General features: G+C 40.1%; 1 protein-coding gene across 1 annotated transcript; it reads right to left on the bottom strand.

Annotated features, from left to right (window-relative positions):
- Nucleotides 1–2,998: 2,998 nt before the first annotated feature.
- LOC128364334 (myosin heavy chain, fast skeletal muscle-like) lies at nt 2,999–14,368 on the bottom strand. The gene is made up of 39 exons (XM_053324873.1): nt 14,137–14,368; nt 13,859–13,998; nt 13,612–13,768; nt 13,474–13,501; nt 13,282–13,393; nt 13,106–13,198; nt 12,962–13,025; nt 12,741–12,839; nt 12,547–12,650; nt 12,313–12,451; nt 12,088–12,206; nt 11,838–11,987; nt 11,581–11,751; nt 11,194–11,497; nt 10,695–10,771; nt 10,523–10,610; nt 10,320–10,437; nt 10,091–10,214; nt 9,858–9,994; nt 9,490–9,745; nt 9,094–9,336; nt 8,800–8,976; nt 8,534–8,679; nt 8,358–8,448; nt 7,850–8,239; nt 7,572–7,698; nt 7,370–7,488; nt 6,826–7,022; nt 6,547–6,730; nt 6,293–6,458; nt 5,993–6,117; nt 5,573–5,881; nt 5,289–5,492; nt 5,049–5,174; nt 4,795–4,965; nt 3,593–3,697; nt 3,406–3,501; nt 3,148–3,279; nt 2,999–3,058 (listed from the first exon to the last, which is right to left on the bottom strand). The coding sequence occupies exons 1-39, from the start codon at nt 14,366–14,368 to the stop codon at nt 3,041–3,043; spliced, it is 5,838 nt and encodes a 1,945-aa protein (XP_053180848.1). The 3' UTR covers nt 2,999–3,040.
- Between the last annotated feature and the right edge of the window lie 852 nt (nt 14,369–15,220).

The raw sequence follows: 15,220 nt of genomic DNA, 5'->3' as shown, positions 1-15,220 counted from the left end.
GTCCACGGCAATGGGGATTTTAAGTGTTGAGCGCATGAAGTCAGTCACAAAACCTATGGTATCGTCTCTCTCTGCTCCCTCCGGAATCCCGTGTATCCGTATGTTGTTGCGTCTCGACCTTGATTCCAAGTCGTCACATTTAGCGGTTAACATGGCCTCCTGGTGGAGGAGAAAGGCGACTAATCTTTCCAGCCGCGCCCTGTCTTCAGTCTCTCCCAACCTGTCTTCCACTTCCACAGTTCGCCGCTCCAGCGAGGCAGTTCTCTCCACAAGCTCCCTTACATTAGTTTCTAGTCTCACCAGAGCCTTCTTGTTTTCATTTGCCGCTTCTGTGTGTTCTTGTCTTAACTTGCGTAGCTCCGCTAATATAACGGAGTCCTGCTCCCCGCCGTCGACGCCCTTCTCCGGCATGGCTCCCCTCGCCGAGTCCGTCTCTTCCATGTTCGCGTTTTCTTTTCTAGACCTCGTCCACATCGGATTTTTTCTTGCCGTTGACTTTCGTTGTCAAGTTTCCTTGACTTTGGCCCGCTTTCCGTTGTTAATGATGTTTATAAGAGCTAGTTTTAATTGGTTTCTTGGAGAGCTAACTTTTTATGCTGCTTTCTCCAACATGGCGCCACCGGACCAAAAAGGAAAGTTTTAAGCCTACTCTTAAACATAGAGAGGGTGTAACTGAAGGCTCTGCCTCCCATTCCACTTTTAGAGATACTAGGAACCACAAGTAAGCCTGCATGCTGGGAGCACAGTGTTCTAGTAGGTACATAAGGTACTATCAGTTCTTTAAGATATGATGGAGCCTGACCATTAAGAGCTTTGAAAGTGAGGAGAAGGGTTTTAAATTCTGGATTTTACTGGAAGCCAATGCAGTGAAGCTAAAATAGGAGTAATATGAGCTCTCTTTCTAGTTTTTGTCAGTATGCGTGCAGCTGCATTCTGGACCAGCTGGGGAGTCTTTAGAGACTTGTTAGGACAGCCTGATAATAATGAATTACAATAGTCTAGCCTAGAGGTAATAAATGCATGGACTAGTTTTTCAGCATCATTTTGAAGCAGAATGGATGTATCTGGTCAAATATAACTCCTAGGTTCCTTATAGTAGTGCTGGAGCCCAGAGTAATGCCATCTGGAGTAGTTATGTCATTCGATAATGTGTTTCTAAGGCCAAGCACAATAACTTCAGTTTTTCCTGAGTTTAATAACAGGAAGTTGCAAAGTTTAAATTAATTTTTTAAAAAAAGTATAAATATGTCTGTGTTTTTGGCCACAAGTTTTGTAGTGGCGTGTGCCATTGAGAGATGCTTCATTAGGTTAGAGTTGCTTGAAACGGACGTGGACAAATACTTCGCTCTGATACAAAATGTACATTTCACATGTATGTTCCTGCCTCTTACCTCAAGGAGATTAAAGTAGTGTCTGTCCTTCCTGTTTAACCTTTTCCTCCGAAGTCGCCATTGCTGCAGCTTCTGCTAGTTTGTGTGTGTGAGGCTGCTGTGTGCATGTGTAAACACTGCCTCTGATTGGCTTACCATGAAATCTTACTCTGCCTTAACCAATCATCATCACGGTTGTACCGCCCCTCCCTTCTCCCGTTCCCCTCTCCAAAAAAAAAAAAGAAAATACGGCTTTGCAGCTTTTGTGGCTGAGAGCAAAGTTGGATGAGAACAGGTTCACTGAGTAGATTAGCTTCAGTTTGTAACGTGCCTCATTTAATTAAGTAACGTAACGGCATTGTAACGATGGAAATAGTAATTAGTTACATTACCCGTTACTGAAAAAAGTAACGCCATTAGTAACACCATCACTGGTTACAAGGTCCTTTAAGTTTATGTTGTGTGATAGCTTATTTGTCGCCATGAGTGCATAAAAGTGTTTCTTCCATCCAAATATTTCATGATAAGAGCTAGCTGCTAAATTGCGCTAATTGATGATAGTTAATGAGAGTTATGCTAGCTAGTTAAGTCTCTTGTACATTATTTATGCTAGCTGGTTAAGTCTGTTGTACATTATTTATGCTAGCTAGTTAAGTCTGTTGTACATTATTTATGCTAGCTAGTTAAGTCTTTTGTACATTATTTATGTTAGCTAGTTAAGTCTGTTGTACATTATTTATGCTAGCTAGTTAAGTCTGTTGTACATTATTTATGTTAGCTAGTTAAGTCTGTTGTACATTATTTATGCTAGCTAGTTAAGTCTGTTGTACATTATTTATGTTAGCTAGTTAAGTCTGTTGTACATTATTTTATGTGTTAATATGAATGTACACCATAAACGTGTGGACTGTTATTGAGCATTTATTCAGTGTTTATCTTTCACGCTAAGGTTAATAGCTTTCAGTTCTAATGTTAGCTGTTATACAGTACATGCATAATTATGTCTTGTATTGATGTTTATGTCAGATTGTAATTGTTAATCAATCTGTATTGCTGTTCTCTGTTGTTGCAGAACCACACACATACACACGTATTCAAATGACTATATAAACAGTCAAATCTCTACCTGGACTCCTCACCCCCCCCCCCCCCCCACACACACACACACACTCACACCTGAATTATCACAATTATTGTCCTGACCCGACACCCTGAAGTGTTTGCTGCCACACCTAGATTTTCACATTCTTCCACACACCCTTGCTCAAAAATTACAGCACAGAACACAGGAATGCGTGAAGCATCATATTTTGGCAGGGAGGTCAAAAATGGGGACATTTTTGTCCGTGAGAGTCTTAAAAGAACAGTTGTGTCTTTATAGTGTAGCATAGACCTATTATAAGTGACTGTGTAAAATGAAAAATAAATTAAAAAGAGTATCCTTGGAGAATTTGATGCCATATGCATAAACACACCCTAAATGATCAAGAAAATGAAAAAATTAAAAGCCAAAAATGTCCTTAGTGAGGCACCAAGGGTTAAAGAGAAACTAGAGAATAAATATTGTTATATTTTGAGGAAAATGTTTATTGAATAAACACAGTGTAAGAAGACAATGAAACAGCTAGTCATATTTTATGAACTTTGTCCAGTCTCGAAAAGGACGTCTCTTATTCAGCATGTTCAGCCTAGAAAGAAAACAAGAAAGATGATTCAGTATCTATTCTTAAAATAAAAAGTAAATTATAATATTTGTAAAATATTATCACATGGTTACCTTTCCATGATCACGGCCTTTGGCTCTCAGCTTGTTGACCTGGGATTCAGCAATGTCAGCACGCTCCTGAGCTTCCTCCATCTCATGCTGGACCTTCCTGAACCTGGACAAGTGAGTATTGGCCTGCTCCTCCTGCAAAGGTTTGGAGTTGAAGTATGTTGTATTTTTTAATTTTACATCCTATTAGTATGTTTTCTTTCTGTCATTTTTGATTTGTGCAACATTTTTGTATAACAAATTACAACACATTTGACTCACAGCCTCCTCTGCCTGTCTCTTGTAAGACTTGACTTTGAGCTGCAGCTTATCCACCAGATCCTGAAGTCTGTGCACATTCTTCTTGTCCTCCTCAGTCTATACAAAAGAAGCAATGTTACTGCACTATATAGAGAGACATTTTCAAAACCAAGAAATCGTGATAGTTTTTAGTTAAATCCGAATTTACCTGGTAGGTCAGCTCCTTCACTCTCCTCTCATATTTGCGGACTCCCTTAACAGCATCAGCTCCACGTCTTTGCTCAGCTTCAACCTCAGTTTCCAGTTCACGAACCTGTAATGTGATGATGCATAGTAGGGTTGTGAATAGGCATGGGTATGGCGGTATTTGTGATTACAGCTCTAAAATGTTCCCAAAAGGAAGAAAAATAAAGCTGCACCACCTGAGGGATTTCTGACCTTTCCACTTTCTCATACTTTAGGAACGGTATGACAGAAAATTTTGCGCTTTCGGTTATCGTGGCTTTTTCATATCGTGGTATACCTTGAACACAGTTATCATCCCATGCCTAGTTGTGAATGATACGGCTGCATCGGTAGCAGCCTCCTCAATCGCTACGAATTAGCCATGAATTCCTAGATGAATCGTTGTAGAGTCATGAATCGGGTATCGCGAGACTTGGAATCGGTTAGTGACATCACACGCGCCAACGTCTCTAAAAGAACGTGAGAGCTGAAGCTGCTCGCAAAACTCCGTAGCTGCCTAGCTGGTATTAGTATAATAAACAAGTGACAACACAGAAAATGGAGGAGGTGAAGAACGACAGTGTCAGCCTGAGCGATGGAGGTGATCATATTGCACCTTTGTTACCTGCTATTCTAGTGTTCAAAACACTATGCTCAGGCTAAAATGTTGCACTTTGTTGTGACTATTCTGTGCTACTTTTACCTCTGGAGTTCCCATCCAACGATTCAGCCAGACTTTTTTTTGGTCCATGTCTAAAAATAAATTCATTGATGTGATTTTATTGTTCTGTTTTGGGTTTTTTTTGCCATAAAGCCACAATGATTGGGGATGTGTGGTCATTTATATATTTGAAAAGAAAATATTGTACTGTCACTTTCATAGAATTGGCTTCTTTAGTTTATAAAATATCTACAACAAATATTAACCGTAGAATCAAATCGTATCGTTCTTACACTATCAAATTGAATCGGTCTGTAATAAAAGGATGTTGTTTTTGAATCAAATCGTAACTTGTGTATCTAGATGCATATCGAATCGTTATCACAGAGAGATGTGCAACCCTAACGCATAGTATATCAAAGCCTTGTAGAGGAATTGTTGCAGTGAGAAAAGTGAATTAATTCCATATATTAAAAGTGTGAAAGTGTGATTAACACCATGAAGCAGATGTATTGAGAGCATACCCTTGACTCCAGTTTCTGGAGCTGCTTCTTGCCACCCTTCATGGCCAGGTTCTCAGCCTCATCCAGACGGTGCTGCAGGTCTTTGACTGTGACCTCCAGATTCTTCTTCATCCTCTCCAGGTGGGCACTGGTGTCTTGCTCCTTCTTTAGCTCCTCAGCCATCATGGCAGCCTGAAATGATGGGCATCATGCATAAACAAGTGTTTTGTGAAGTGAAGTTGAATTTTAGAATAAAGAAGACTATGTAAACTCACATCAGTGATAGCCTTTTTGGCTTTCTCCTCAGCATTTCTTGATTCCTGAATTGCATCGTCCACTTCACCCTGAACCTGTACAAGGTCAGACTCCAGCTTCTTCTTGGTGTTCAACAGGCTGGTGTTCTGAAAATTTAAAAAAAAATCACTTTTAATTGTATGTTATGTATACGAAAGCTGGTATGTATACTATATTCATTCTGTATAAAGGCATTTTCTTGTTAATTATTGAATATAAACCTGAGAGTGAAGCAGTCCAACACGCTCACTAGCATCAACCAACTCCTGCTCAGCCACTTTGCGTCCCCTCTCTGTCTGCTCAAGAGCGGATCTGAGCTCCTCAATCTCAGCCAACATTAGGCCATTTCTGCGCTCCACCATGGCAACCTGCTCCTTCATGTCTTCCTGTCCTCTGACAGCATCATCAAGGTGCAGTTGGGCATCCTGATAACACGTGCAAGGGTAAAGACTTAACTTTCTTTGCTCTGTAAGATTTGTTTATTCATTGATCAGACAAAGCTCACCTTGAGCTGTCCCTGGACGTTCCTCAGTTGTTTCTGAGACTCAGCAGCCTGCCTATTAGCATGACTCAGCTGAATCTCCATCTCATTCAGATCTCCCTCCATCTTCTTCTTGACTCTCAGGGCATCATTCCTGCTCCTGACCTCAGCATCCAGAGTGCTCTGCATGGAGTCAGTCACCCTCTGGCTGTTCCTCTTGATCTGCTCCATCTCCTCGTCCTTTTCTGCCAGCTTCCTGTCTACTTCACCTTTGATCTGGTTAAGTTCAAGCTGAACACGGAGAATTTTGGCTTCCTCATGCTCCAGTGTACCCTTAAAAGAAAAAGTTGAACATACACTTAAAGGTTATTTTCTCAAAAAAATCAAGAAAAAAAAATCTAATTAATACATGCAATTTAATGAAGCGGTCTTTTTGTATTGTACCTCTGCTTCCTCCAGGGCTGACTGAATTTCAGTTTTCTCAGTCTCTATTGTCTTCTTGGATTTCTCTAGCTCATGGATGCTCTTTCCAGTCTCACCAATCTGTTCAGTCAGGTCTGAGATCTCCTCTGTAGCATATTAAAAGCCAAAATTCAGTGCAATTAAGTATCTACATTTTATGTAGAAACCACATTTTTCCACCACAAAATGTCATGACCTACAGCTACAGAAGTCAAGGAAGAAGCTGTATAATCACTACAATGATGAATTAATATTACTTTAAATATTGTGGGATTGACTTACGCTGCAGGTTCTTGTTCTCTCTCTTCATGGTCTCCAGATGATCCAGAGCCTCCTCATAAGAGTTCTTCATCTTGAACAGTTCAGTGCTGAGAGAGCGAGCCTCCTTCTGGGCTCCTTCCAGCTCTGCCTGGCCCTCCTCATATTTCTGTTTCCATTCTGAAAGGACCTAGAATTATAAAGATTAATAACAATGATTAATTACCAAGATCATTTTGTATTTCATTCAAACCAGTGTGGTTTTGAGTTCCTGTTACCTTATCAAAGTTCCTCTGCTTCTTGTCAAGGTTGGCAGCCAGAGAATTAGCTCTTTCTACATCAATCATGAGGTCCTCCACCTCACCCTGTAACCTCTGCTTGGTCTTCTCCAGAGAGGCGCACTTTGAGTTCACAGCCTCAATGGACTCCTCAGCATCCTGCAGACGCTGGGCAAGCTTTTTCCTGTAGTGAAGAATTTGTTTGTTGATAGTAAAATATGTGGAATGTTTTCTGGAGAAGCAAGCAATTGATTGGAAGACTAATTTAAAATGACTTACTTGGACTCCTCCAGCTCCTCAGTGCGCTGGATAGCATCAGTCTCATATTTGGTTCTCCACTGAGCCACTTCACTGTTTGCCTTGGACATTCCTCGTTGCAGCTCAGCTTTAGCCTCTTGCTCCTCCTCAAACTGCTCTCTGAGCAGATCACAGTCATGGCGGGCTGATTGAACACCATGGGCCAGGGCATTCTTGGCCTGATGAAATGGAACACATATTTTACTGACCCAGATGTATCACAGAAATATGTAAGTATTATTGAAGTATCATAGACATGGGTTCTTTAAAATAAAACATTTATCATTTTGTATTTCACTAAAAGAATTGACTTTCTGACAATATTTTACAACCCTTTAACAAAGCATTTGGCCAAAAAGAAATTAAGTTGAAAAAAAGGGTGCATTAATATTTTGAGGCAAATTTTAGGTAAAAAAAAAAAAAAAAAAATTAACTTCAATTTACTCTCTATTGTGTCCCCATGGAGTACCCAGTTCCACCAGTAGGCTATTAAAATCGAATAATAGGAGATAAAAGTGCTTTATACCTTCACTTCCTCCTCAACATGTCTCTTCAACTCCTCAATCTGTTGAGTGTAAGCCTGTTTGCCCCTGGTCAGCTGGGAAACAAGAGCATCTTTCTCCTCAAGCTGGCGAGAAAACTCACCTGAATGAGAAAATGTTAATGAGTCATTAATGAAAATGATCATATGTGGTTTTTATTGCTAGTTTTGATCACATGTGACTCACCATTCTCTGTCTGCAGTCTTGCCCTCTGTGCATTAATGTCATTCAGCTGGCGCACATTCTCATCATTTTTGGCCTTAAGCTCACTCAGCTGGTCCTCAACAGTTCTGCACATTTTTTCCAAGTTACCCTATGAAAACAAAACATGATGTATTTAGAAATATTAACATGAACAAAGCAAGTGTTTTGCATTTGTCTAAGTTGGAGACTACTTCATAATTATCGTAGAAAATCCATATTTATAACCATAATAACAGCCAATATTTCAGTTATAAACTTACTTTGGATTTAGCTACAGCCTCCATGTTGCTGGAGAGATCATCAATCTCCATCTTGTACTCGCTCTTCTCCTTCTCCAGCTTCTGCTTGACACGCTGGAGGTTATCAATCTGCTCTCCCAGCTCTGCGACACTGTCGGCCTGCTTCTTGCGGAGAGCTGCTGCGGTAGCTTCATGCTGGAGGGTTGACTCTTCAAGATCACGGCGCAACTTCTGGAACTCGGCCTCACGCTTCTTGTTCATCTCAATCTGAGCAGCTGTTGCTCCACCAGCTTCCTCAAGCCTCTCACTGATCTCCTCAAGTTCCCTGGAGAGGTCAGCCCTCTGCTTCTCCACCTTTGCCCGAGCAGCCCGTTCAGCCTCAATTTCTTCTTCCAGCTCCTCAACACGTGCCTAGGTTGGATGATCCCAATATAAAGACAGCTTGTTAACTGAACACACTGTGAGCAGTGGTTTTTCAGTCACAGAGTATAACATTCATATGAGTATAACATTCATTTCAAATACTAACCTGGAGCTCCTTGATCTTCTTCTGAAGCTGAGCACCAAGAGACTGTTCATCCTCAATCTTGCTGAGCAACTGGCTGGTCTCAAACTCCTTCCTGGAATAGGAAAAAGGTATTGCTGTTGTATTGAATTATGGCAATTAATCAATGTAAGGATTAAACATAAAAACAGAAAACGTACTTCTTGATTTTCTCCTCAGATTGCTGTTTGTCATTCTCCAGATCCATTATGGATTCCTGGGACAGTTTCAGATCTCCCTCAAGCTTCCTCTTGGCTCTCTCAAGGTCCATACGGAGCTTCTTCTCTTGCTCCAGTGATCCCTCAAGCTTTTGAGATGATATTATAACGTTCATATTAAATAATGTTTTGAGTTGTTATCACGGAATGTCGATTCTCACACACAAATTAACAATACAGATATGTTATCAAAAACAATGTTTCCTCACATCGTCCACTTGTTGTTCCAGCTTAGTCTTGGCCTTGGTCAGAGTGTTGACTTTGTCTTCCTCTGCCTGGAGATCATCCAGTGTTTGTTGGTGAGCCTCTTGGAGGGCTTTCTTCTCCTTGGTCAACTTGGCAAGAGACTCATCTTGAGATGCCATCTCCTCTGTCAGGTTTTTCACCTGAAAATGTTGGGAAAGGTGCATTATTTCCATCACTTTATACCCATATGTTTGAAAGCTAACATCAAATACACTGCCTTTAAAAATAAATAAATACAGGATTAAAATGATTCCAACCTTGTTTTCTGTGGCATGTTTCTCCTTCTCCACTTTAGCCAAGGTGAGCTCCAAGTCATCAATATCTTTCTTCAGCTCAGAGCATTCATCCTCCAGCTTCCTCTTCTTGCCAGTCAGCTCAGCATTGATTTCCTCTTCATCTTCCAGTCTCTCAGTTGTCTCTTTGAGTTTGGCCTCAAGTTGGATCTTGCTCTTAATCAGGCCTTCACACCTTTCCTCAGCATCTGAGAGGTTCTCAACTTCCTACAGTATATTTTAACATACAGTAAATTAATGGGCAATGTATTCTCTACATGTACATGAATAGTTTAAGGGTTAATAAAAATGTTAACTACAATATTCAATTAATGGAGTGTGGATATGGCAGAGTCACTCTTACTTTCATATCCTACTTACCGAAGCCACTTGCAATTGCAGGTCATTCTTTTCCTGCAGCAGGGAAACCATCTTCTCCTCCAGCTCCTTCTTCTTGGCTAGGGCAGTAGCCAGGTCTGTCTGCATCTTCTCATAGTTCTCCTTCATCGCAGACAGCTCCTTCTCAGTCTCAGCACTCTTCAGAAGAGGCTTGATCTTGAAGTACAGATTCATCCATGGCCAGTTTTTCACATTCATGAATGAACGGATATTGTACTGAATGGAGAAAATAGCTTCCCTGGAAAATTAATACGAATTAAATGTAACTTTTCTGTAATGTTATTTCATTACAAACAACAAAAACAGCTGTTATGAATAAAACAGTTCAGTCTACTGTATGATAATCCTACCTCCTCTCCATCATCTTTACAAACTCTTTCCTCATGAGATATCCTCTGCTGAGAGCTTGAGTCATGGTCACCAGAGCAGCCAGTTTTTCATCTCTCATCTCCTCCAGAGCACCCAGCAGACCAGCTTTAAAGAACACCTGTGTGGTTGTTTGAAGGGACTCAGTAATCAGCATTCACTGATACAAAGGGATGTATGTACATACCATATCTTGACACTGTTCATAGAGATTAACCTTTGTGTGTCCAAACATGTATTGAGTGTGATCCACGTCAATAGAGCCTAGCAGCTTCTCACTAGCTTTCTTGTTGTCAATGAACTGTCCCTCAGGGATGACGCTGGCATTCAATACTTTGTATCTACAGGAAAATATTGTATTGTTACTTACAGTGACCCCACACCTTGGCGAACTGTTTTTAACTCAACTGAAATCAACTAGATTTGCTTATATTAAATTATATCACCTTTGCTTGAAGTCACCATAGAGGATTCTGCTGGGGAAGCCCTTTCTGCAGATTCTGATGCCTTCCAGCACACCATTACACCTCAGCTGATGGATGACCAAGAAGTTCTCCATAAGACCTGAAAGTTCCAATATCATATTCAAAATGTTTTTTTCATTAATGTGTCACATTCAGTGTGCAAGATTAGGCCAGGTGCTTCTTACCTGGGGTCTTTGATTCATTAGGAATGAGGCAACGGACAAAATGAGGGTGAGTGCTCCTCAAGTTGGTCATCAGCTTGCCCAAGTTCTCCTGTGGATCAGCAACATAAGAAAAATGGTCAACAGTATTTCAAAATTATGGTTTTAATAGTTTAACGTATGAAACAATACATACCCTGAAAAGAGCAGACACAGTCTGGAAGGAACCACCCTTCTTCTTCTTTCCACCCTTGCCACCACCACCAGCAGGCTCTGTTTTCACAAACATTAAATTTAATTAATGGCACTGAATAAGTAACTTTTCTTAAAGTTTTCTCTTTGTCAATTAATTGTGCGTGATTATACATGCATGTGCGTGATTATACATGCATGTATATATTAATACAGAATAGTCAGCAACTATATTCAAGGCCTGAACCAAGTGTACCAGACACATGGTTTCTTACTCCTCACTACAAACATAGTGAATGTCGTACAACATCATAAATTGCGACTGATTAAGCTGCTAATAGCTAATGTAAATATCATCATTGTTGATCACTTTCTTGTACAGGCAGTAATAGAAAATAGTTTTTAAAATTGTGGTTAAAAAAATGTAACGTGCTTTTGATAGAACATATCAGCTGTACTGTTACTCAGAGTTTCTGATCCCTCTACTCAATCTTATTTCGCACCTTCTCCACCATGTTTTGCATACAGGAAGCACAGAAGTTTGTTGGAGGCCTTCTGGTAGAGCTGGATAACTGAGTCATTCAGGGGGTCCTTGTTCTTGTCCAACCAGCCTTGGATATTGTAGTCAACTGTACCAGCATAGTGAACCAGGGAGAAGTGAGCCTCAGGCACACCCTTTTTAGGCTTTGGCTTCTCAAAAGCCTTGGTCTTGCCAAGATGCTGATCATGCAACTTGTTCTTGAAAGAAGTGTCTGAGGCCTTGGGGAACATGCACTCCTCTTCAAGGATGGAGAAGATGCCCATTGGCTGAGAAAAAAAATCACATCAAAGGTTTAACAGTGGAAGCAAACATGATTTAAAAAATCACTTTGATTTGATTGACTACTGACCTTCTCAATAAGCTCAATGCAGGCAGCCAAGTCCATACCAAAGTCAATGAACTCCCAGACAATGCCTTCTTTCTTGTACTCCTCTTGCTCCAGGACAAACATGTGGTGGTTAAAGAACTGTTGCAGTTTCTCATTGGTGAAGTTGATGCAGAGTTGCTCCAGGCTGTTGAACTGTAATTATGGTGACATGGTGATAATGAGTCATAGATAAACATTGTTGACATGATGAAAACTCAAATATTCTTCAGATCACTCACATCAAAGATCTCAAATCCTGCGATATCCAACACTCCAATGAAGAACTGTCTTGCCTGCTTTGTGTCCAGCATCTCATTGATACGGATGACCATCCACAAGAACATTTTCTCATAGATAGACTTGCACAGAGCACTGACAGCATTGTTGACCTAGAAATAAAGATTTTAGAATCATCACAATCATATTTTCTTGTTAAAATGGAGATATTGCCATTTTATTTGTTCAAATATTGAACTTTCTTTATCTTACCTGTGGCACAGTCTGACCTTTGGTTACCATCTCATTTCCGACCTTGACTCTTGGGTAGCACAGAGCTTTCAACATATCCGCTGAGTTCAGGCCCAGGAGGTAGGCGATTTTATCAGCCACTGATGGAAAAACAAACTGTTAGCCATCTGTGAACTGGGATATGTTTACAAATATATGTTATTAATCAATGGTAGATTTTCTATAAGATATCATCATCCGAGTTACCCTCAGTGCCATCAGGTTCAGCCTGCTCCTCGCGCTGCTTCTGCTTGAATTTCATGTTGCCATGATGCATCACAGCACCAGTCAGCTTGTAGATGCCCTGCTTCTCCTCAGCATTGAAGCCCAAAATGTCAATAGCAGTCTACATTGTACATGAGGAAAAGTTATTGGTATTTAAAAAAAACTTCCCGGTTGCATTAAGCATGCAAGATATACTTAACTAAAATGTTTTCTTACATCTGTTGCAATGAACTCCTCCACATCATCAATGCTCTTCACAGTGATTTCACCCTGACTGACCATTGGGTAGTCATAGGGATTGGTGGTGATCAGAAGAGCCTCTATAGGCGCACAGTAAAAATACACATCATTGCTTGGTTTTGTCTCTGGCATTATTTAAGTTTCAGTGTCAAATTTTCAAAGTCACATACCCAGGAGCTGAGGTTGGTGGCCAGTCATCAGCTGATAGAAGATGTGGTAGCTCCTTTCAGCAGACAACTGGAAGGTTACACGGGACTTCTCCAGCAGATCTAAGAAAAATAAATTTAACCAGAGACTGTGTGATGACTCTATTTCAGTTTAAAACTGTTACTTTATCAAAGATATATGACACTCCAGATGAATCTTGATTCACATCATGGTTGAAACTTACAAGTTTCAATATCAGCTGAAGCCAGCTTCCCAGAAGAGCCAAAGTGGATTCTGATGAATTTACCCTAGGGAGCCAGATCATTGATAACATCAGCTTTTGGAATTTTGTAACAATATGTCTTGAGTTGTTCCCTGGATTACTTACAAAACGAGAGGAGTTGTCATTCCTCACAGTCTTGGCATTACCATAGGACTCCAGCAGAGGGTTGGCTGCAACAATTTGGTCCTCAAGGGAGCCCTGCAAGAGAGGATTTGAGTTACATGGGCTAAACATTCACATTAACTTTCCTCTGACAAACAATTTTATATTAAACAACCAACCTGCATCTTTCCAGGGGTTGGCTCAGCCTTCTTGCTTCCAATAGCTGCAATTGTTGCAAAGTACTGGATGACACGTTTGGTGTTGACAGTCTTTCCTGCACCGGATTCTCCACTGGGGTATAAGAGACTAATGTCAAGATTCTGCTTTATTATCATAATATGATTTAGCATTACAGTTTCTGCTATACTTACGTGATCAGGATAGACTGGTTTTCACGATCTGAAATAAAAAACAGACATTTCACATGATTTTCTTTTTTGTAATTCCCTCAATAAGCTTATGTGTAAGCTTAATTCTACATGACTTAACACTGCTAACTTTAATTTTACCTGTGTGCATGAACTGATAGGCATTATCAGAGATGGAGAAGATGTGAGGTGGTGCCTCAATCCTCTTCTTGCCTCTGTACCCTCCAACAACTACAGCATCATACACAGGAAGCCACTTGTAGGGATTCACAACAACACAAAACAGCCCAGAATAGGTCTGTAATAGAACAAATAGAAAATAAACACAGTATTAACATTTAAATTCTCAGATATAAATACTCATTGCATTAGTTAAGTGGAAACTTACGTAGATCATCCATGATGCAAAACGCTCTTTGAGGTTATACAACACAGTAGGCTCGTTGAGGTGGGTCATCATGACCATGTCCTCAATTTTATCATACTTTGGAGGGTTCCTGGGAAAGATTTCATCTTCTTTTACAGTAACTTCCTGGCAAAAGAGAAACAGTAAAAGTGGTTTTCCTAAGATTTATTTTTCAAATTTAGAGTTCATCAGATGGATGTCCTTGTCAACCACTGTGTTAGTATGAACTTAAAGCCACTACAAAACACCCACATAGAAACGTGTCTTCATTGGAAATACACCTACCTCTTTTCCATCCAGAGTCTCAATGGTGACTTTGCCACCTTCTCTCTTCACAAGTTTACCCTTGACATACATTTCTTCCTTATGCACCACAAAGAAGGAAGTTTTGGCATCAAAAGGAGCGGCTTGAGCCTCAATCCTTTCCTTCTCTGGCTTCCGGAGGTAGATGGCCGCCGGGCCATAGCACTCCATCTCTGCGTCTGTGCTCATGGTGGCACTTTAGTGGAGACTGAAAAGATCACAGAAATATCAGCATAATGCAGAAATGTAAATCTTGTATCCATCTGACGTTGGAGATTTGACATGCTTTACCTCAACTGGCTCCAAAAAAAGATGACTGGTACAGTATTTGATGGAGTGTCAAGATGCTATAAAAAAGATGGTGAAACATGAGTACAATATTTTTTTTTTTTCAGTTTGTTTTTCTCATCTTACTTGCAGAATGTCAGTTTAAGGGCAGTCAAGTGCGACGATTGTAAAATGTATTCACTTAACTAATAAGTGCCAGCTGTACTCAGTTCATTATCAATTTTCAAAACTGACTTCCACAACCAGAGAAATAGTGCTGCTCTTAATGGTCACTTTGTATACAGTATGTGTTGAGACAGGGTATGTACTGGATGTAACTAACTGAGTATTTCAAATTCAAACATTCAAATTGTTTTGAAATAATGTTGATATGCCATGAAATTCCATGTGAATGTCGCCTGAAACAAAGATAAATCAGAAAAGAAATATATATCAATACACTCACCTGTGTTGGGTGCCTATCAGTTCACGTAGAAGTCCAGGGCTGCCTCTTTTATAGAGCGTGGGAGTGCTTGGTCAGCTGCAGTCTCTGACTCAATTTGGTCATGGCCTTATCCTGTTACTTATTTTGTGGCAGTGATGTGTATGCAGCTGGTAAACAATTTTATTTGTAACTATTATTTTAAAACTATATAATGCATTACAATTTGATCACAAGTGTGAATGTGACATACACATAGTGGGTCTAAAAACATTGAATAAAATGTAATATAAAACTGACAGAATTTATTCTCACTAAACAATTATGTACAT

This window comes from Scomber japonicus, chromosome 9 (assembly GCF_027409825.1).
Source record: "Scomber japonicus isolate fScoJap1 chromosome 9, fScoJap1.pri, whole genome shotgun sequence".
NCBI lineage: Eukaryota > Metazoa > Chordata > Actinopteri > Scombriformes > Scombridae > Scomber > Scomber japonicus.
Note: the sequence above shows the minus strand (reverse complement) of the source record. Positions and strands in the feature narration are given on the sequence as shown.